This window comes from Trachypithecus francoisi, unplaced genomic scaffold, assembly GCF_009764315.1.
Source record: "Trachypithecus francoisi isolate TF-2019V2 unplaced genomic scaffold, Tfra_2.0 Lachesis_group16, whole genome shotgun sequence".
Classification (NCBI taxonomy): domain Eukaryota; kingdom Metazoa; phylum Chordata; class Mammalia; order Primates; family Cercopithecidae; genus Trachypithecus; species Trachypithecus francoisi.
The window spans coordinates 20,304,603-20,328,981 of NW_022681461.1; the positions used below are offsets into that span (position 1 = coordinate 20,304,603).

Consider the following 24,379-nt stretch of genomic DNA (forward strand, 5'->3'; position numbering starts at 1 on the left):
GCCGGGCGAGGTGGCGGGCGCCTGTAGTCCCAGCTACTCGGGAGACTGAGGCAGGAGAAAGCCGTGAACCCAGGAGGCAGAGCTTGCAGTGAGCTGATATCGCGCCACTGCACTCCAGCCTGGGTGACAGAGTGAGACTGCATCTCAAAAAAAAGAAAGAAATGCCACAAAGCTTTATTACTGCATGCCTAAAGTATTCATCTACACAAATCATGCACTTTAAAAAAGACAAGAATGAATAACCAAGAAGAATCAAAACCAGTAGAAAAAAAGACTACATTCTATTAATAACACAACCACTATCACTAAACCTAAGTTAAAAAGCTTAAGGTGATATTTCAATTGCTAAAGCCATAAAGGGTTGACATAAAGGATGGGAAGGAGGTAAGTCGGGGAGTAGTGCCACTGTTATTCCTTTCCAAACAATTTCTTACACAGTTGTTATCTGGCCATAGAATCATGAGTGAATCCAGCTTAAAAATATACACACATGCGTGTGTATGCATACATACGTAAACACATATGTTGTATGTGTGCATGTATGTACTTCTGCCATTTTAATCCAGTCATACAGTAAGAATACAGTTTAGAATCAAAGAGATCAGGTCGGGTCCTAGATGATTTTCCTCCACTGTTTATGCTCCATTGGTATTATATTTAGTATTGGTAGTGGGGGATGGGGACTGTCTCAGAGCAGATATTAAGCATTTCAGGGACAAACAGAAGTGAAACTATTGAGGACAAGGATGATGTTTTCCTCTGTATGTATGGGTAAGGTCATAGAGAGGCAAAGTGAGGGTTTTACTAGTCTAACATCTTCTATAAGTAACTCAACTATCCATGCAAATACAGACACTAGAAGAAATTAGCTTCTTCGGCCGGGCGCGGTGGCTCAAGCCTGTAATCCCAGCACTTTGGGAGGCCGAGACGGGCGGATCACGAGGTCAGGAGATCGAGACCATCCTGGCTAATACGGTGAAACCCTGTCTCTACTTAAAAATACAAAAAACTAGCCGGGCGACGAGGCGGGCGCCTGTAGTCCCAGCTACTCGGGAGGCTGAGGCAGGAGAATGGCGTGAACCCGGGAGGCGGAGCTTGCAGTGAGCTGAGATCCGGCCACTGCACCCCAGCCTGGGTGGCAGAGCAAGACTCCGTTTCAAAAAAAAAAAAAAAAGAAATTAGCTTCTTCTAATTTAAAAAAAAAGGATAAGGCTGGGTGCAGTGGCTCATGTCTATAATCACAGCACTTTGGGAGGCTGAGGCAGGCAGATCACTTGGGCCCAGGAACTCAAGACCAGACTGGCCAACCTGGTGAAACACCATCTGTACTAAAAATATAAAAATTAGTCTGGCATGGTGGCACATGCCTGTAGTCCCAGCTACTCAGGAGGCTGAGGCAGGAGAATCGCTTGAATTCGGGAGGTGGAGGTTGCAGTGAGCCAAGAGCGCCACTGCGCTCCAGCCTGGGCGACAGGGCGAGGGACTGTCTCAAAAAACAGAATGATTGCAGAACTGTAGATATGAGGTCTCATGAAGAGGTGGAAGGGGAAGAAATCAAAGAGATAAGATAAAGTATTAATGTTAAAAAGGGAAAAATAAAAAGCCAGGAAAGCAATATGGACTGGAGTACAGGCTAATAGCCACTACTCATTATTTCATATGTGGGAAGGTGGGGTTCTGTTACTGAACATACAACGAGGGCCCAGGAATGTTATTGTCAGTGCAATAGCACAGAAAGCACAGTTTTTCTTGGCTTAGTTTTTTTTTTTTCTTTAAGCCTGGGTAAGACAGCAGGTATTAAAGGAAAACCATACCAAGAGAAGGTAACACCTATAAAAGAGGTAGAGCATTGTACAAATAAAAAAGAAGAGTTCAAAGCATTATTTTCAGTTCCAAGTTTTCAACAAAGAAATCTATTCAACATACCTTTGCTTCAATGCGCAATCTTCTCCCATGAACAATGAATGGCTCTTTGGTAAACTCATCAAAGCTATACTGCCACTCACACGTGAGCTGTCCAAATGTTCCCTTTGTTACAAACAATACACCACTGCAAAAACAAAAACAAAAAAACAGAATTCGCTTTAAAATTGAGGCACTTATAGCCGATAAAAACAGGATACGAATGAATCTCAAGTGCAAATGCAATATTCATCAACATAGACTATATTCTATATTCTTAATGAATTTAAAAGAACTGAGGGGCTGGGCGCACAGGCTCATGCCTGTAATCCCAGCACTTTGGGAGGCTGAGGCGGACAAATCACAATGTCAGGAGATCGAGACCAGCCTGGCTAACACGGTGAAACCCCGTCTCTACCAAAAATACAAAAAATTAGCCGGGCACGGTGGCGGGAGCCTGTAGTCCCAGCTACTCGGGAGGCTGAGGCAAGATAATGGAGAACGGCGTGAACCCAGGAGGCAGATCTTGCAGTGAGCTGAGATCGCACCACTGCACTTGAGCCTGGGCGACAGAGAAAGACTCTGCCTCAAAAAAAAAAAGTAAAATAAAAAATAAAAAATAAAAAGAACTGAAACCATAAAGTGTGTTCTCGGATCCTAACAGAACTAAACTAGAAACCAAAACAAAAAGATAACAATAGTATTTACAAACGCTTAAAAGTAACGCTTCCAAATAATCCAGGGGTCAAAGAATCTCAAAAGAAATTAGAAAATATTTTGAACAGAATGAAAATGAAAATACAACATAAAACTTGTGGGATGCAGCTCACATAATGCTCAATGGGAAATTTATAGCACAACATATTTAGAAAAACTGAAGCACTTATAAAATCAAATATGTAAGGCATGTCATAAGAAACAAGATACATTTACAGAACCAATTATCAGCCAGTATTTAGAGAAACTTTCATATAATTAATGCATAAGAATAAATACTTTCATTTCTAAGGCTCCATGTAACGTATTTCCCAACTACATCAGAAAGAAGCTTTTCTAACCATGTTGAACAGAATCATCATACTGAGGGCCTTGGGATGTTCACAAGTAAAATCAAGTCCCATTACTGCCAATTTTAGAGGAAGACTTCAAAAAGCATCATTCTAATTTTTAAATAAATTCTTGTTTTCCCATTTTGAAGAAAGAAACCAAGAAACGAAAATACCTTCTGTCTATAAGAAGTCTATTTAATCCCTCCTTCAAATGTCTTTCTTCTTAATTTTTCTTTCCGATTGAAACATCAGTAGTAGGTGCAACCAGAGGTTTCTATTAGATTGAGTTAAAGAAACATCTGGCTCCTGGCTAGGATGGAAAAGGAGAAAGCTAGCCAGGATTTATATCTCTCACTTCCATCTTCTGTCCCTTTCCCCTCCTTTACCAATCCTGGATTACAGGAGCTGATGGAGCAAACCCAGTGGTGCTCCAGGACATCTCCAACCATGTGAAAAATCACAGACAACTGGCCAATGTAGTAGCTATTCCCAGTCCTCATTCAAAGATCCTTTTATCCTCAAACCCGAAACTTGGAAAGGGAATCCCAAGTATAACCATCATGTTTTATTCAACTACAACTAATTCACTTCCCTTACTGTCAAGGCACTGTGGCCTCATCTAAAGGAGGTCCACTGCATTGAGGAAAAAAAAAAAAAAACTTTTAAAATGTTGCAAGATTTGGAACCAAACTTTGCAATTGATTTTGCTTAATGCTGATTAGTTACCTTTCCTTTAGTCAATGGGAAAGTGAGTTACTAAAAACATGATGGAAAATTTTTATGAGCAAAAATGATTGCTGAAGCAATGTCTGCAATTACAAAAGTCTAGAAACAAGTTACAGGTAAATCAGTACATACTCCTAAATAAATATTAGGCAGGAATTTACAAATTAAGAAAGATCTCCATATGTTGACATGTAATAACCTTCAAAATATAGATCTCAAGTGAAAAAACTAAGTATATAATGCTATGTATAAGAGACTTTCATCTGCATTAAAATGTGTGTGTATGTCTACCTGTAGAGGCATAGACTATTTCAAGAAGGATACAAAGGAAACAAGTAAAAAATGGGCTGCCTCTTGGAAGGGAACAGAGGGACTAATATCTGGGGTGGAATGAAGACTTACTGTTTACAGGTATAACTTCTAATATTGTGGAAGTTTTCCACTTGGTGTTACTTTTTAAATAAGAAAATTAAAATAGGGCTATACATTTTAGATTCAGAAACTGAGATTACAACATTAAAAGTGACTGCTTCGTAGTCACCTTGAACCAACACAATGTTCATGTAACTTTACCTTTCAATAGTGAACAAAACCATAGATGGACAATTCATTTCTATTTAGCTCTAACTTCTCCCCACTGACTGTATTTTCACTCTCCACCACCCAGAGACTACCATCTTACTAATGCACTTGCTCATTCCTTCCCTAGTTTAACAATGACTCCTGCACACTTGCCCCTCTGAGGCTAATGCCACTGTGTATTTTTGCATGTACCCCTCCACTGTCTATTTGAAGAAGTCGCTGTAGTATCCACCTAAAATTTTATCTGCTTCTACCAGTATATCCACTTACATTAATCTATATGTATTCTAACAAACAGATACTATCAGAGGACTGCTGACTTCTGGGATAACCTAAAATTGTACACTTCTTCAGTGAGGAGAAAGCTTACTTTTAAGAGGACAGTCTTATGGAATTTCTGCATCCGTTTGAATTGGTTGAAAGAAATACTAAAATATTTGTGTCTGTGCATGACTGTGTTTATCTGTATGCATGCACAAAGCTATGCAGGACATTTATGTAACGTTTAGGGAGTTAGGCTTGTGGAGCAAGAGGACCCAAGAATCACTGTGACTATATGGAACAAAAGATGAATAACAGATCTTCACCGCATGGGTGGCTGCCAGTTAACCCCTTAGCGAATTACGTAAGAGAAATAAAGGAAGTTACCATCTGGTTATCATTAGCATATCTGTCTTATTGATCATGACGTGGGTAAAATATTTGTATTTTGCAAATCTTCCATTTTCCATGACCTAAAAGAAAAAGGTGAGAGACAATGAGAAAATTGATAATATTCCTACTGTAATGCAAACAATGCCTTATAGTCCTCTAAAAACCATTTCTCAATGGGCAAACCATGAACATACAGAAAACAGATTTCATTATTTGTAAAATCATTGCTGTTTCCTTTTTAAAAGCATTTACTTGCACTACTTTATTTAAGATTACTCGGTTGCAGCAATGCCAACCTTTACTGCTAGACTTTTAGAAGCTAATGTTATCTTACGAAGTTTAGATTCAATCTAATGAGGTATTTAACTATTACAGGGACTTTATATTGGAAAATATATTAGTATTTAATAATATTTGTACAAAAACACATGTAAATACTAACACATATATAACATATGCATCACATAAATTACTTATTAGCTTCTGCCTTGCCCTAGAAATTCCGTATATATCTTACAAACATGCTTTTCTTCGTCCATCTCACAACTCATTAAAAAATAAAGAGCAGAGAGTTTCTGGACAAACAGGGACCCCAAGGCTTACTTAGCCTTTGAAACAATCTTTATTTTCAAGACTGTTGAAACACTGTCTATCCATGACACTGTTTATTAACAACTGTTTGCTTCAAAAATGTAAATATAACCATATGAAGAAAATACAGTTATCATTTTAAATTCTATTTTCAGTAATATTTGCTCTGAGGATGGAGTTACTTCAGCTATTTAAAGTATATAGCAGGCTAGCCTACTATTTTTACAGGCTAGGCAAGCAATGTAATTATGACTAAGATCACTTGAGAAGAGGCATGTTATGAATTTAGCCAAAATGTGAAAAACCATGAAGAAATCCAAGAGAGGATATAAAGGTTTTAGAAAATTGTGTTCCATGAAGCTGTACCAAAAAACTAAAGTGATTCAGCTTAGAAGAAAGCTAAGAAGTAACTTCATGATGATCTTGGTATAAAAAATTGATAGTTTTCATTTTTATCTGAGAAAGAAGTTAAAAAAAAAACTAAAATAGCAGGATGAATCATACAGATTAATTGCATGGAAGAAGTTTCTAAATTCAATGATTATAAAATATTGAGGAAAAGAATGTCTTTACTATATACTGTAGTAGGTAGGGCAAATAAACACAAATACTTTGTATTACAAATGAAAAAGGGACATAAATACAGATTCAGAAAAAAATTAAGATGAATTACAGTAGGTCCCCCTTATCTGCAGGGGGATATGTTCCTGGACCTCCAGTGGGTACCTGAAACCACAGACAGCACTGAGCCCTACATATATTCTATGGTTTTCCTATATATACATACCTATGATAAAGTTTAATTTATAAATTAGGCACAATAAGAGATTAATGACCAATAATAAAATAGAACAATTATACTGTAATAAAAGGTATGTGAAGGTTTATTTCTGAAATTTTCTATTTAATATTTTCAAACCATGGTTGGCCAAGGGTAACTGAAACTGCAGAAAGCAACTGTGGATATGATAGGACTACTGTATTAGATAATTTATAAATTATGCAAGTAATTTTGAAAACTTAGATGAAATGAACTATGTTTTAAGAAATATAAATTATTAAGAGGAAGAAGCATCATGAGTAGAAATTATTTGTGAATGACAGTACATTTGGGAAAGCCAAGCACACAAAACCCAGTAATCAATTTGGAAATGGAAGAGAAAGAAATCCTGTTTACAAGGGTAATAAAAAAGATAAATATTTACACATAAGTTTAATAAATAATGTGCAGAATATAGGTGATAAAAGCCATACCACTGTATTCAGGGGAGTAAAAGAAATTTTGAAAATGGAAATCCATATCTTATTCTTGGACATAAAAAATTATCATAATAAAGATGTTATTGACTCCTAATATTCACACACACACACACACACACTCTTCAAGTGATCCCAAGATGGTGGTTTTTGGAGCACGGGGTAGGAGGTAAGAAGTGATTTGTCAAAATTATACTAAAACTTATCTAGGAAAAATATGTGGTAATATACAGTAAATTATGAAAGAAGAACGAGAAGAGCTACTCTAGCAGACATTAATGCAATTTATAAAACTGCAGTAGTGAAACAGTTTGGTGCTGGTAAAGTATATGCAGACATATCAAAGGAAAGAATACAGATTGCAGAAACTGACCATATGCATATAGGACATTATAAAATCCTATCCAATTACAGAAATTTATTAAATCAAGACAGCACTTCAAATCAGTGGGTAAATACATGCATTATCAAATAAATGGTGTTTTAAATAACTCACTGGCTAAAGCTGTATCCTTCTCTCTATATATCAATCAATTCTACATGGATCCATGATTTAATATACAAAATGACTATAAAAGTACTAGAAAAAGTAACATTTTAATAATCTTGAAGTGGGAAAGGCCAAAATATAACAAAGTCCATAAAACACAACATAAAAAATTGGTAAGTACATAGAACTTAACCACTACTGAATGGCAAAACGATAAGCAAATAAACAGTAATTAAGTAAAATAACACAAAACTCAAAAGACAATTTGGGAAAATATTTGTCAATACAGAGAGAGAGAGTCAATTTCAAAATAGACAATTATAGCAATTTGAAGAAACTGACAGAAAATAATGAGTAAAGCAGTAGAAAAACGTGTGAAGAATATGAACAGGTAGTTCAGCAAAAAACAAACAATACCTGACTGATAAACATGAGAAAATATTCACTATAACTCAAAATCAGGAAAATGCAAATCAATTAAACATACCATCTGAGTTAGCAATTCCACTGCTAGAATTTATCTTAGGCAAAAGTATGCCAAAATAGACATATAAGAATATTCACAGCAATACTGTATTAAAAGTACAAAATCTAAATATTCATTAATAGGGTATTAGTTAAATTCATGTACAGCTATATAATGGGGCATTATGAAGTCATAAAAAAGAAAAATGACCTGTGCATACTGACATAGATGTATAAGATTATAGTAAATAAAATTATATTACAAAAGAGAATGTATAGAATGAAAAGTAGAAATGCATACATGTACATATACTTGTACATACATAAGAAACTTCTAGAAGGTACACATCAGTCTATTAACAGCACTGATCTCTGGGCTTTTGAAGCATAATGGTGGAGGTAGAAGTTAAGCTTTTTTTTTTTTAATTTTTACATTCTTTTATTGTTTCAGTTTTTTGATATCTGAAAAGAAACTGGCTTACAAAGATTCATTTTCTTTTGTTCCATGTGGCCAAGTTTAAAAATCAAGAATACAAATGTTGGCCTCCTCAAGAATACCACAGCTAATAGAATACAAGAGCCTACATGCACCATTAATAGATCCTAACCTTCAAATAATTTAAAAGCTATGGTTTATTCCAAGTACCTTTTATTTCCATATTATGCTAAGTTTGGGCATTGTAATTAAGCCTACCTCTCATCACTTTCTACTTTTCAGAACCAACTTAAATCAAATCTAATCTGTGCATATAAGCAGTTAAACCAGTTTCGACAGTCACAACAGCATCTGGTATAAATAAGAAATAAAAAAAAGTCCAAAGAAAGTAATTCATATAATGCTTTCCATCCAAAACCTTAAATGTAACACTTGAAAGATGAATGAGCTTTATGGTCATAGTAGTCTGCTTTGAAACATAATCAACTGTATTCTTGGTTATTAGAGTGACTGTATTTGGATAAATGTCAAAGATAACTCATCACACAGCAAAATCTTGCTGCTCAGTGTTCATTATAAACAAGACAATACGGAATAAGAACATTATAAACAGGATCCAAAACTTTGAAACTGAATCCACAGAAGTTATGGGAGAGAACATCACACTGTAAAAAGTCTACAAATGTCACGCTGTAGTCACAAATTCCTGCCTGACTTTATAAATGCATTATATATTAAGCTTTAGAATTCTCAAAACAGCATTTTTTTAGGGGAAAAAACCCGAGAATTTTAGTCCTGAAAAACTCCTATTGTTCATCCAAACCAATCCCTTCCTTTTACACACAAAGAAACTGAGGATCAGTAAGTCTCTAATGAATCTTCTAAATCTAAATTTTCACCATCTTGTGTAATTAGGTAAGAGGACATCTAAGTGACTTGCTTGGCAAAGTTGCAAAACTGGGCTCAGAAAACTGGATTCTTCACTTCTAATTCCAGTGCATTTCATGATACCAAACATATCATGATGTTTCCTCCTTATGGTATCATACTTTCCTCATGGTACCTCAAAAAATGTCTTTGATATCCTGGATACTGATAGTTGCCGAGGTAGGCTGCTAATTTTTTCCAGGTCAACAGTATTCAAATAATTTAGTATCAAAAATCCTATCTTCTTCCATCCCAAACAGATGCTAGGTATAAATGGTTCTACTAAAATAATTTGATAGCCTTTAAAATAAAGGAAGAATTAGCAAAATCAGGGTTTAGGAATTATCATGTAGGGTCTTTACATAAAGATGAAGATTTGGCTGAAATATGAAGGAATTAACAATGCCAGTACTTTAGACATGTTAGCCTCATTTATACGCTTAAATGTGAAAGCAAAAACATTTTTTTGCCTTATTCATTAGGAAGTATATATATAAATTACCTATCATCGTTTAAGAATTACTGAAAGAAATAAACAAAAACACAGTGGAAACTGCATTCATTATATACAATTGTCAGAATCTATAGGTAATAATTAAAATATATGTTTACTGGTAAACACGTCCTTTTGCATTTAGAAAAGATGAGTACATAAACCATACTTTATTAGACATAAATAAATTCAAACCAAATTAATGATACATTTGGAAACATAAAGAAAGTGGAACTTGAAGGACAGAGCCATGGCAACAGAGACATTTCTAACACTCCCAAATCATCCAAATGTTATGGAGAAACAGCCATCAAAAAGGATGAGTTTGCGTCCTTTGTAGGGACATGGATGCAGCTGGAAACCATCATTCTTAGCAAACTATCACAAGAAGAGAAAACCAAACACCGCATGTTCTCACTCATAGGTGGGAACTGAACAATGAGATCACTTGGACTCGGGAAGGGGAACATCACACACTGGGGCCTATCATGGGGAGGGGGGAGGAGGGAGGGATTGCATTGGGGAGTTATACATGATATAAACGTCATGCACATGTACCCTAGAACTTAAAGTATAATAAAATAAAATAAAAAAAAAAAAAAAAAGAAACTGAAAAAAAAAAGTTGAAAACATAGCAATACAAACTAAAGGTAACAATGAGAAAGAAAACATAATAAAAATAAACAGTATCAAGCAAAAAAAAAAAATACTTCTGAAAAATGCAAAATATGAAAAGATTAAAAATAGGAATAAATCACTAAAATAAAAGGCCTTAAGTCCCAAAGACTGTGTTAATCATTAATGGGAAATATATTTAAGAAGATTTGTTAAAGGACAAGAACATGTTCAGCAAAATAAAAAACCCAAATCTAATCAATATCTGACTCATTTGCAAGACAAGTGTTGCAAAGGGGTATGAGTTTTAAAAATATGTAGCGAAAATGGGGGATTAAAAACATGAAATTCGGCCAGCCATGGTGGCTCACGCCTGTAATCCCAGCACTTTGGGAGGCTGAGGCGGGCAAATCCCCTGAGGCCAGGAGTTTGAGACCAGCCTGGCCAAGATGGTGAGACCCCGTCTCCACTAAAAATACAAAAAATTAGCTGGGTGTGGTGGCAGGTGCCTGAATCCCAGCTACTTGGGAGGCTGAGGCAGGCAGAATCATTTGAACCCAGGAGGCAGAGGTTGCAGTGGGCTGAGATCGCACCATTTATTGCACTCCAGCCTGGGCAACAGAGTGAGACTCCATCACAAAAACAAAAAATAAAAAACAAAAAAACATGAAATTCATCTAGATGAAAGATAAAAATGAATACTACCTAGCAAGAAAATACACTAGATAACAAATAAATGGCTTTATAGACTGGTTAATTTGAGGGTTCAGGAGAGGAGTGGGAAAGAGGAAGCATTTATGAATAGATTCTACTTAAAATTTAAGCTTATTTCTAAAACCAACAAAATTCAGGAAGTTAATTATAAAATGGTAAATACTGCCATTTTAAAACTAAGAAGTAAATAGATAAATTGTTCAAAACAATCTTATCTTTAGAGAAAACTTAGTCAATAAGTATAACTTCCTTAGAGTTATATGATGAATGTTTAGGGATGAAGAAAGTTTTACTAATTCACTTCAAACCTCAGACTTAAGTGCCATGGCCAGGAAAAAGAAGGTATTCAAGCGAGCTTCATAATCAAATATGGTAGAAATTTATGACATCAAAACTTAATGATTTCATATCCTTGAATGAGAATAAATATAAACAAGAATAAAGAAGTGACACATAGCTTACCTTGTGAGGTAAGCTGGTTTTCAAAAAATAAAATCTTATTGATTATATCGTCAGATCTCAAGAGCAACCAGTACTTATTTTATCCCTCATACCTTCATCTTCTCTCATGCTAATATGATATCTTGACTGTCAGCAAAACCATAGGTATAGACTATACTGACAGCTTAGACACGGCAGGAAAGCTGAGCATAACCTTTGACATAAAATCAACTGAAAGAAACTACTGTATCTTAAGAGATATGAATTGTTGTCATCAACTGTACAACCAAAAGCCTGGAGAAGGAAAAGAACTATGCTCACGAAATAGTTATGTGTACTGACAACAGCAGACCATCAATTAATGTACTTAATATATTCTAGGAGAAGGGCCAGAGTGGGTGCATCAAGGGTAATGTAGGTGCACAGTAACAAAAGTCTCACTAAAGAAGTTCAGCAGAACCTCTACTGGATCAACATTTATGGGTCCATCATATTATATATCCCTGGAAGCAGCAGTAACATTTCTTTTAAAATACTGTTTAATTCAGAGCAGTTCAAATCACTGAGGTTTTACTGTTTCAACTGCTTGCCAATTAGTATGTGGAAAACTGTCACAGTATTTTAACTACTCTATTAACCTTGAAAGGAAAAAAATATTCTTTTTAAAATTCTTAAAATCTATTCCTTTAAATTCTTAAAATCTACTCTTAAATAGAATAGATTCTTTTATCTTGGCAAAGAGGAGAAAAATGAGGAATTTATATAATGATGACTAAGAACTTGCATAAACTGGTATTCATCTGGAGTAATAAAAATATAATGAGTTATTATTAGGCACCATGCTAATAATTACTGGCATATCTAATTTTATTATACTCCACTTTATTGTATTTCCCAGATATTGTGTTTTTTACAAATTGAAGGTTTATGGAAACTCTGCATCAAGCAAGTCTACAGGCACCATTTGTCCAGCAGCATGTACTCATTTCTTGTCTCTATATCACATTTTGGTAATTCTTACAATATTTCAAACTTTTTTTATCATGATTGTATCTGTTATGGTGATCTGTAATCACTGATCTTTGATACTCCTATTTTATAGTCCTTTTTGAGGTGCGATAAACTACACCCATAGTGAACTTAATCTATAAATATGTGTGTTCTGACTGCCCCACCGATTGGACGTTTCCCAAATCCTCTGCCTCTCCTTGAGTCTATTACCTGAGTAACAATATTGAAATTAGGCCAATTAACAGCCCTACAATGACCCTTAGGTGTTAAAGTGAAATGAAGAGTTATATGTTCATCACTTTAAATCAAAAGCTAGAAACGACCAAGCTTAGTGAGAAAGGCATGTCAAAAGCTGAGAGAGGCTGAAAGGTAGTAACTCTTGTACCAAACAGCCAATTTTGAATGCAAAGGGAAAGTTCTTGAAGGGAAATATTATGAAAGCATTACTCCAGTGAACACAAGAATTGTAAGAAAGCAAAACAGCCTGATTGCTGATATGGAGAAAGTTTTAGTGGTCTGGACAGAAGATAAACCAGCCACAACATTTCTTCAAGCCAAAGTCTAATCCAGGGCAAGGCCCTAACTCTCTTCAATTATATGAAGGCTGAGAGAGGTGAGGAAACTGCAGAAGAAAAGTTGAAGCTAGCAGAGGTTGGTTCATGAGGCTTAAGGAAAGAATTCATCTACATAACACAAAAAGCACAAGGTGAAGCAGCAAGTGCTGATGGAGCAGCTGCAGCAGGTTATCCAGAAGATCTAGTTAAGATCACTGATGACAGTGGCTTCACTAAACTACAGATTTTCAACATAGATGAGACAGACTTCTATTGAAAGATGCTATCCAGGACTTTCATAGCTAGAGAGGTCAATGCCTGGCTTCAAAGCTTCAAAGGACATTTGGATTCTCTTTTTAGGGGCTAGTGAAGCTGGTGACTTCATTTTCTTTAGAGACATGGTCTTGCTATGTTGCCCAACCTGGACTCGAACTTCTGGGCTCAAAGGATCCTCTTGCCTCAGCCTCCCAAATAGCTGGGACAACAGGTGGGTGCTACCATGCCTGGTGCAGTTGGTGACTTTAAGTTGAAGCCAACGTTCCATTCCAAAAATCCTAGGGCCCTGGCCAGGTGAGGTGGCTCACGTGTGTAATTCCAGGACTTTGGGAGGCCATGGCGGGTGGATCACTTGAGCAAAAGAGTTCAGGACTAGCTTAGGCAACATGGTGAAACCCCATCTCTACAAAAAATTAAAAAAAAAAATAGCCAGTTGTGGTGGCACATGCCTGTAGTCTCAGCTACTCAAGAGGCTGAGGTGTGAGGATCAACTAAGCCTGGGAGTTTGAGGCTGCAGTGAGCCAAGACCTATCACTGCACTCTAGCCTGGGAGACAGAGCAAGACTCTATCTAAAAAATAAATAAATAAATAAATAAATAAAGTGCCGGGTGTGGTGGCTCATGCCTGTAATCCCAGCCCTTTGGGAGGCTGAGGTGGGTTGATCACCTGAGGTCAGGAGATTGTCACCAGGCTGGCCAACATGGTGAAACCCCATCTCTACTAAAAATACAACAACTAGCCCATGTGGTGGCAGGCGCCTGTAATCCCAGCTACTCAGGAGGCCCAGACAGGAGAACTGCTCGAACCCAGGAGGTGGAGGTTGCAGTGAGCCGAGATTGCACCATTGCACTCCACCTGGGCGACAAAGCAAGACTCTGTCTCAAAAGAAAAAAAAAAAAAAAGAAAGAAAAAAAAGAAAAAAATCCTAGGGTCCTTAAGAATTACACTAGAGCTATTCTGCCTATGCTGTATAAATGCAACAACAAAGCCCAGATGACAGCACATTTGTTTACAGCATGGTTTACTGAATATTTTAAGCCCACTGTTGAGAGCTATCACTCAGAAAAGTATTACAGCTCATTGACCGTGCACCTAGTCACTCAAGAGCTCTGATGAAGATATACAAGATTAATGTCATTTTCATGCCTGCTAACACAACCATCCATGCTACAGCCCCCATGGATCCAACAGTAATTTCAACTTCCAAGCCTTATTATTTAAGAAATACATTTTGTAAGGCTACAGCTGCCACGGGGAGTGATTCTTCTGATGGATCTGGTCAACGTAAACTGAAAACTTATGGAAAGGATTCACTATTCTAGGTGCCATTAAAAACATCTGTGATTCACAAGACGTGGTCAAAATATCAATAGTAACAGGAGTTTGGAAAAAGTGGATTCCAGCCATCATGGATGACTTTGAGGGTTCCAGACTTCAGTGGAGGAAGTAATTACAGATATGGTGCAAATAGCAAGGGGATTAGAAGTGCAGCATGAAGAGGTAACTGAATTGTTACAATCTCATGATACAACTTGAACAAATGAGAAACTGCTTCTTACGGATGAGCAAAGAAAATGGTTTCTTGAGATGGAATCTATTCTCGGGGAAGATTTTATGATTGTTTAAATGACAACAAAGGATTTAGATTATTCCATAAAAATAACTGATAAAGCAGCAGTAGGGTTTGAGAGGGCTGACTCCAATTTTGAAAGAAGTTCTATTGTGGGTAAAATGCTATCAAACAGCATCAAATACTACAGATACATCTTTCATGAAAGGAAGAGTCAATCAATGTGGCAAACTTCATCTTAAGATATTACCACAGCTACCCCGACCTTCAGGAATCCCTATCCTAATCAGTCAGCAACCATCAACATCAGGCATGCAAAAAGATGGACTCACTGAATGCTTCAGATGATCATCAGGATTTTTTTTTTTTTTTAGCAATTATGTATTTTTAAATTAAGGTGTATATATATATATTTTTAATGACATAATGTTATTGCATACATAATAGCCTACATTATAAACATAATTTTTATATGCACTGGAGAACAAATATATTCATGTGACTTGCTTTGTTGCCGTATTTGCTTTATTCTGGTGGTCAGGAACTGAACTTGCAGTATCTCTGAGCTCTGACTGTACATACATTACCTCATTTGTTCTAACACTAGCAACACCACCAAGATAGGCACTACAATTATCTCTATTTTACAACCTGGAAACTGAGGTCAGATAAGCATAATAAAAAATAATAACTCTAGTAAAAGAAAAAGGCTACAATTGAACTCAGGTTTACTTGGCTCCAGAATCCAGGCCCTTAGCCACAGGGTATTGCTATATCTCAAAATAATTTTTATTAACAAAATGAATTAGCATGGAAGAACTGTATATATTCCAGTAGACTCAGTGGGATCTCATTTTAACAGTTCATTGGTATATGGATTTAGATATCTCACAAACTGTATCATGTCTCTTGCAGTGCTTCTAGTTCATGTAATACCTAGGGATCATTATCTCTGCGGAAGAGGGGTCCTATCCTAGGTGTCATTGATTCCTAATGTTCTTTAGAGCCTTGCATATAGCAGCTGCACAACAAACAGGAACGAGACTGTGAAGATCTGACATTACAGGGTTGGCCTCTAACGTGGCATGTGTTTTATGCCCCATAAAGCTCACTACAATTATAAGTTCATGAGAGATGAGCAAGAACACCTTCAATACTCTCTTCAGGGCTGTAACTCTACTATCTACAAGAGTGTCTGAATACATAATAAACAGAAGTATAACAGACTTATAGAACACATGAATACATGGCATTAAATCTTTTCTTTGTATTCATATAAACTATGTTACCAAATAAAGCCAGCAAAAATTCAAATATATATATATCTATATATAATGAATATAGATATCTATATATGAATATAGATATATATATACGACCGTACATTTTATTCTTTTGGCAACTTATTCCAGAAAGATTAACTTTACATGAAATGTTCAGTCTCCCACATTTGTATTCCAACACTGCATCTTCACAAGATCTCTAACTCAAACTACTTTAGACTTGAAGTATCACAGAAATGTCTAAATGTATATTTCTTTACAGTGCTTCTGCAGGGTTCTTTAGAGTGATAAATTTTCACTGAAAAACTATCATTACAATTCATTAGAGTCATCATTAGAAGTGACTAGGTTATCAATTTCATTTGAATTTAAAACGAAAGATTCTTAACCGACAAAAACAAACAGGACACCAAAAAACACGGTGCTTCCTTTAACAGATGACATTAAATTTTGTTTTCAGATGAGCGAAGAGGCCTCTAATTTGATTTTGCGTAACTGTTTCATTTGGCAAGTGAATGTATCCTTTCACAGAACATTTGGCCAATAAAAAATAGACTTTTCATAACGTATACTAGTTTTCTAACAATGTTGTCACAGCACCCATGTACACACACACAAATATTTCTGAATGAGCTTTACTAAACTCACCTTATGCTGAGAATCTTTGTGTCTATCCAAGGAAACTAGGGTAAGTTACTAGGTAGAGCTCTATCACATCAATAGAGAAATCATGAGTTGAGTCCTGTATCAGAATTTAGCAACTTTAGCTTAACTAAGGCTGCAGACCTTCTGGCTAATACTTACTGCACTTTTAGCTGTATTGACAGATCTTTGGTTAAAAAGATGTAAGACTCAAATTGAACCTACCTGGGCTTAACATTTGAGGATTTCTTTTAATGTTATAATGTATTCAATTTTCTATTACAGTAGCATTTATCCTTTCTTAATATATTTACAAATTTAAGGGATGCAATGATGACAAACTGAAAGATCTAGAAACCAAATTCATCTCACCTAAGTTCTTGAATTAAAAAAAGAGAATTAGGCCAGGTGCAGTGGCTCGTGTCTATAAACCCAGCTACTTGGGAGGCCAAGGTGAGAGGATCACTTGAGCCCAGGAGTTTAAGGCTGCAGTGAGCTATGATTGCAGCACTGCACTCCAGCTTGGGCGACAGTGAGACCTTGTCTCAACAACAAATAACAACAACAAAAAGAGAGGGACAGGCCGGGGGTGGGGGGTTGGGGGTGGTGGGAAATGAATAAATTTTACACTTGAGATGAAAGAAAAAACCTGAACCTCCACGTAGTGGAATCATCGCCACCAGAGAAAGACATAATTTATTTCAAAATCTTATTCAAAAATTATTTTTATATAACACTGGAAGGTTCTAAGTGGGGTTCGTTACTCTATTTTGGACTCTACTGGTCCAAAATATAGTGGTGCATACTATTAAATGTTCAATATTTAGGCCTTTGAAAATAATGTGACAAAGTCTCTCCAAGGGATTCCTGCTAAACTAGTAAGGTATGATAATTGTATCCAAATATCCATGGAAATCTTTTCCATGGAATCTGCTTTATTTGAGATGCTAAGAATTCTAATTTGCCTGAATAACACAATTTGGCTCTCTTCAGTGTTCTCATCCCATTCAGAAGTATCCTTCTGGAGAGGAAGAGCTATACAATGAAGAGTGAAGTCCAATAGCCTTTGTCTCCTAGTTCTTGTCCACTTACTCAAATTTTCAGATGAAGCCAGGAAGTGTTCGGCACTACTCTGGTGATCTGACTGCTATAGTAAGCCCTTTCTTCCAGATTAGTAGTCATTCTCCTCCTGAAGTAAAGGGAAAGACCACGTCGGCCGAAGGCAGTTATCTTCCAATTGCTATTAAGGCAGTGTCTGAAGCTAATTATAAACATCTGTAATTTCTGAAAGAAAAGAAATATACAAGACACAAAAACAGCCTCTCTTCTGTAACAACTTACATGACGGCAGTTACAGTATTCTGTAAAGGATTCAAAGACAACATAGATACATTCAAAAATACCTGAAATGTTTAAGAACACACTATACTACACCCACAGGACAACTCAGCTGTCAACATTCAGACACAATGAAGGACACAGGAATTACACACACACATACCCAGGCATACACATTTTAAAAGATGTATTTAAAGGGAGGAAACATTTTTTTAAAAGTATAGAGTCAAAAGGTAGAAATGTTTAACGAAAAAGAAAAAAGCTTCTATATCAGGTATACAAACAAAAAGCCCAGAGCAATGGATCACGTCTGAAATCCCAACACTTTGGGAGGCTGAAGTGGTAGGATCGCTTGAGCTCAGGAGTTCAAGGCCAGCCCGGGCCACACAGCAAGACCCTGTCTCTACAAAACATTTTTAAAAATTAGCCTGGCATCGTGGTGCATGCCTGTAGTCCCAGCTACTTGGGAGGGTGAAGCAGGAGGACTACTTGGGTCCAGAGTTTGAGGATACAGTGAACTTATTCAAGCCACTGCACTCCAACATGGGGAACAGAGTGAAACTCTGTCTCAAACAAACAAACAAACAAACAAACAAACAGTTCTGCTTGCTCTTTACGTGCTCCATAAATAAAGGCTAGGTTTCCCAACTGGGGATATTTCTAGGAGCGGTATGCTTTTTTAATCTTTAGAAGTTAATGCTGCTGCTTATAAAAATATGTAGTAAAACATAAAATAGCAATGTATACTTTTGGGTCATAACCAGGTGAATAAAAAATTTAAAAAGGAAATATACCATAAGTGGTGGGGAGAAAGGATAATTTTTTTCTTTTCTATAGTTTCCTGCTTTTCTCTATGAGCATACTTTAATGAAGAAAACAATCTACTTAATGTAGAAAATAACTAATGTTGAAAAATTTCCTATCTTTATAAAATACTAAAGTTGTCAACTGAGAACCAATGTCAGCAAATGGATTCACAGGAGGTTTTTAGCTTTTTCCATGGAAATGCAGGTCTGTAAAATTTTTAATTCATAGAAATGCCAAGTTTTATTGAATATACTCAGAAAATCTTTGTAGACATAATGTAGTTAACAGATTACTGATAAATGATAATTATAGTAGAAAAATATAACATGCTCAATTAAGATAAATTGAATATACTTAGCTAAGTCCCTGACTATCCTGGTTATGTTTTTAAAAAACAAAAATAATGCCTATAATATTTTCAGTGGTCACATATTTGAGGATCTCTAAGATCCAGAAGAATGGCATAATGCAATTCAGTAGAAATCTTTACAATTTCATTGCTTAAAACATGTGTAAGCAATGAAGAAGATTCACCAAAAGCCAGTTTTATAACATTGTTAAACGTGTATTTTAAAATTGATATTTGGAGGTAGATTGTTGCTATATATTGGTTGCTATGCAGTAACTGCTAAATAATCATACTTACTGAGAATGATAAATATTCTGCCATGTTAAAACAAACCAGACAATAAATCCCTATGAAAATCATAAATTATTCTAATTAGTTCTCTTAAAGCAGACCTATTTGAAATTGTTTTACTTTCCTTTGATGCAGGACTTTCTATGTTTTGTATAATGCTGGCTGTACTGACTGTACTTTATGAATTCACAAATTCATTCACTAATATTAATGATGAACAGCATAAGCATTTTTAATTGATCTCCATTTATTCCAAAGGTGCTGGAATAAATAAAATTGACATTTTCACATATCCATCATAATTATTATTTGAGCTAAATAATGTGTGTACACTTAATGTCACCTGATTTAGATCCATAAGACTCTTTACTATTTTGCAAGGAAATCTCGGAAACAAAAAGCTGAAGTTTGAAGATGCAGTAGAAAATACTCAGTAACAGTTGGCATGGCTGTTTCTGGTCCTTCTCCCACCACCATAAAAAAGCTGAATGCAAAATTTCATTACAAGACTTAAATCAGACAAACTAGTAGCTACTATAGCAGTCATTTATCATCTTGAGACACAGAAAAACAGAGTATTTTTCATATTGAATATTGATGTCTTGGTCATAAGTATGCAATGGCTCCAGCTGTACATTTAAATAACCTGAACTTAAAATCAACATTCAACACTGCATCGGTGATATGTTTTGAATAGTTTCAAAAACTAAAATGTATAAAATATTATTTTAAATAAACAAATTAAAATTTGACTTCCTTTTCTATAATACTGAAAACTGACAATATTATTCTGAATTAACATTTATCTATATCCAATGTGAGTACTAATTAATTTCATTTACAGGCTTAGATTATTTATCCATGGTTATGAGTGTCCACAATTACAGATTTTTTACAAATTTTTCCTCCTGCCGGTTTTCAATATGTTACTCAAGTGTCAGGCAGACACAAAGGAAAATAAGGAATCTCTAGGGTAATCACTCCCTTAGGGAAGAGAACCTTCCTTCCCATTTTCTATACATAAGCAATTATCGTGCAGAAATCTGGAACATAAATGAAGTTAAAGCATATGGAAAGGTGTGGCATTACATAATTTTCAAACATAGCTTTCTCACTAGACTTTCCTGTTAGATACCACCATTTTAAAAGTTCTAGCTAATTATAGAGCCACTGATAAACAAGAGTTCATCTTATTAAAATCCAAATATAATTTCATTTTCTATATATTTGATAAGAATTAAGTATATTTTTGTCTAGATCCTCTATCTCCATCAAGAGAACAAAGGTGTAAAACAAAAGAGCAATTCTGTCTTGAATTTTTCTCTAATAAAAGCAAAAAAAAAAAAATTTTTTTTTTCAAAACTGGAACACAATTACCTGTCCTCAAAAAGGCTTGAAAGGATAATTTCACGGTGGCAGAAAAACCAGGGCAATTACACTGTTAAAGAGCACGTTTCATCTCTAAGGGCTAAAAACTGAAGAATGATGAAACTCTAATACCACATGAGCAATGTTTACTAGTTACTAGAATAATATCTAAAATATTTTTACTGTTGAAGAGATCTTAAATAAATGTAATCCTACCTCTGATTTTCTTTTCATGAAAACGGTAAATCACTGCTAACCACAACTTTTTTTTTCTGATAAATTCTTAAGGAATGAAAGGTTAAGATCATCTTTATGAATCCCATTCCATGAAATTGTCACAGGTCAAATACAGTAAATTTGGGAAGTATCTTGCAAACAAGTAGTTCCACAGTCTCTTTTACAAAAGACTTGTGCCTAGCAAAGTTGGAATGTAAGAAGACAATGAAGAAACTTCCAGCCTCTTCCTTCCTTAGGTATACACAAAATACAAAACTAGGCAGTATTCTTTCTCGATTTTAGAAGGAGCAGTAAGTTTTGTTTGATTCTGGCCCAGGGTGAGAGAGGAGTGGGTGTGCAACAAATACAAAGTCGGTATCCGATACCAGTAGTGACTATTTTAATGGTCACTATTTTTAATTACTTATTCTAAAAAGATAAAAATACTACAGCGATTAAAACAATAATTGAATTTTTTGATGTTTACGTAATAGTTTGTTTTCAAAAAGAACTTTTTGATGTTTACATATTAGTAAGTTTGTTTTCAAACCAATTTTACATACGTAACCTTGATTTATATTTAATTTGAATGAATTCTGCATAGGAAGAAATTTCAAAAAAGCTGATTTTTTTTCAGTTTTTTTTTTTGCAATAATCTCAATATTTTCAAATTTAAAGTAGTCACTTTCAAAAAACACAGCAAATGATTTATAGAAATAAAACTTGATAAACCTAAGAATTAGAGGAGACTAAGAAATCATGTGCTGAAATCATGTGCTGAATCAGTTAAATTAAATTACCAGTTTAATTTCCGCCTACAGCGGAAGCTCAGTATAAGCAACATGATTAGCAGAAGTCTAGATAAACGTTCCTTTGTTGATCCGAAAGCACAGCAGTCATAGGGATTAACATTCTAACTACCAATGATCATTTACATATAATTTTTTTAATGTACATCTGATATATTAGAGAAATAGGACAGTTTCATCTGTTGAAACGTTTTTAAAAACCTTTATTACACAAAACATAAAATAGACTTACTAATGGATCTTTCAGAGATATATGTAACATTTTCCCTAATATTACACAGAAAAAATATATATAGTTTACGACAGAAGTTTCCAAATATTCTGAATTCATAATAGAAATATAGTAGGTGCATATACAAATTAATAAGTGACTATAATGACTATTAAAACCAACTTTGTTCATTGTTTCACAAAAAATATGTGAAACAAAACAATAAAAAGTAAAGCAAAGACATGAAAGAACGGTTTTTTTTTTTTCTCAGACTATAAATTATTTTACTATCTAACCTTCCATGAGAGGCCATGACTGTTTTTTTATAATAGTAGTTCAATCTATATGATTTGGGGATAGAATAACAAATTCACACTGCTTTAGATTGCATATGTTTATTATTATTAAAAGAAATTTGACAAAAATATCTTTAAAATAATAAATATAAAACATTAAATGGCTATTACTATTTTCTTCCTTTTTTTTTCACACAGTGGCATTACATTAAAACCCAGAAAATTTACAGAGACCATTAAAAAAAGGCATTTTGCTAACAAATAAGAAGGTAATTTAAAATAAAACCAGTGAACATCAAAATTATATTTAAGTCTAACTTGAAATCTCAAAGACAAACTATGTAACACAAAGCTATAAGCAAATCTATATATGTTGGATGCCCTACTTTGGATGTAAGATACATTTTTTTCTGGGCATAAATAATACAATTATTTTGCCTTATGAAGATGTGTAGGAAAACATTTGAAAAGAAAATGTGTTTTACCTCCCTCTAAATGGACATATGGGCATTATGGTACAAGTCATACAAAACATGGTAATGAAACATTCCAAGTAAAATAAAGAACATATGAATTTTAACGGTTTAGATCTGACTCATCATCATCATCATCATCATCATCATCACTACTGCTACTGTGAGCCATAATCCACTCCCTGTAGAACTGAATTTTCTGTAAGCATGGCAAAGGAAAGAAGAAGCACAAAGGTTAGTAAAGTATGGCAATGCTTGAAAACATGTAAGATTATGAAATGTTCAAAGAGTGAGAATAATTTTAAGGCAGATTTTTTCAGCTATGACTCAGGCTGTAATTATGGATATAATATTCCATAACTTAATAGACCTAAGACATTTCCACTAGTTGGTACAAACTCAATGTATAAATTGGTTTGATGATATCAATAAGGTATTTTGTGACTATATTAAAATTACCATTCTATTTCTCTATAGGCAACTTTGACTAGCAGGAAACACTGTAATAATATACTACCTTCTAGATAGAAAGGTGCACAATAAAAGAATATATTTTATATTTAATTATTATATGAATGTATATAATTTAGTGAATATACCTTTTTTGGAAAATAAGAAAATAACATGAGAAACATTTGAAAGTATCAAATATTTTAAGGCACCTTCATTATATCCCTTACATAAAATTTAGGCAGATGAGATGGATTTTAAATCCAGTTTATGTGTCATCTAATGATTTTCCACAGTACTGGTATTTACATAAGTGTTTGCTAATAATACACTAGAGCTTTGATTTAAAAAAAAAAAAAAAAAAAAAAAAAAACCACTACCACCAAAACAACAATCCACTTTTTAAACCTGTAAGAAAAAAATGCTAACTGCAACATCCCAAGGTACTTGGTGAATCCAAATATTTCAGCTAATACTGTGTAAATGCTTGCTGAAAAACAAGTAATGGCTAACAAGCGCTGCGGTTTTTAGTCATTTAAATAGCTCTTTTAGCGATTAATGATGAGACTGACCTATTAAAAATAAATATGTATCTTTAAAAGTACATAGTCAAAAGTCTTGTTTTTACATCTCAAAGTTTAAACCTTCAGAAAACAATGGGAAGGTATGTACTTGTCACTGAAATCAAATTATCAGCCATGAGAAATTATTGGTATCTCATGGCTTCCTTGTGGGTTATTATAACATGCTCACTTATAATGAGGATATATTCCTAAACTCTCCTCAATACTCATCCTTACTTCATACTATATTTGATTTTTAGTTTAGTAAAATGTTAGTAACTTGTTAATTGTGTTCTAACAAGAAAAGGCAGGTATTGGGTAGAAATACACGTTTTGACTGTATCAGTCACAGATGACTTCTGCAAATTTACTACCTTCCAAAGAACGATATACTGTCATTGTAGAGACTGTACAATCTGTCCATTACAGCACAACCTCTTAATAGATTACCAGTTCTAGCCCAATATACAATTATTTTGATGCTTTAAAAACATTTTAAATACAGTATAAAATCACTTTACTAAATATT

At 34.7% G+C, this 24,379-nt stretch overlaps 1 protein-coding gene across 1 annotated transcript in view; it reads right to left on the minus strand.

Annotated features, from left to right (window-relative positions):
- Positions 1 to 24,379, minus strand: part of VPS13A (vacuolar protein sorting 13 homolog A) — a 254,826-nt gene that overhangs the window by 12,627 nt on the left and 217,820 nt on the right. The window contains 2 exon segments of the mRNA XM_033237043.1: positions 1,927 to 2,050; positions 4,908 to 4,993. Coding sequence (XP_033092934.1) covers positions 1,927 to 2,050; positions 4,908 to 4,993 — 210 coding nt within the window.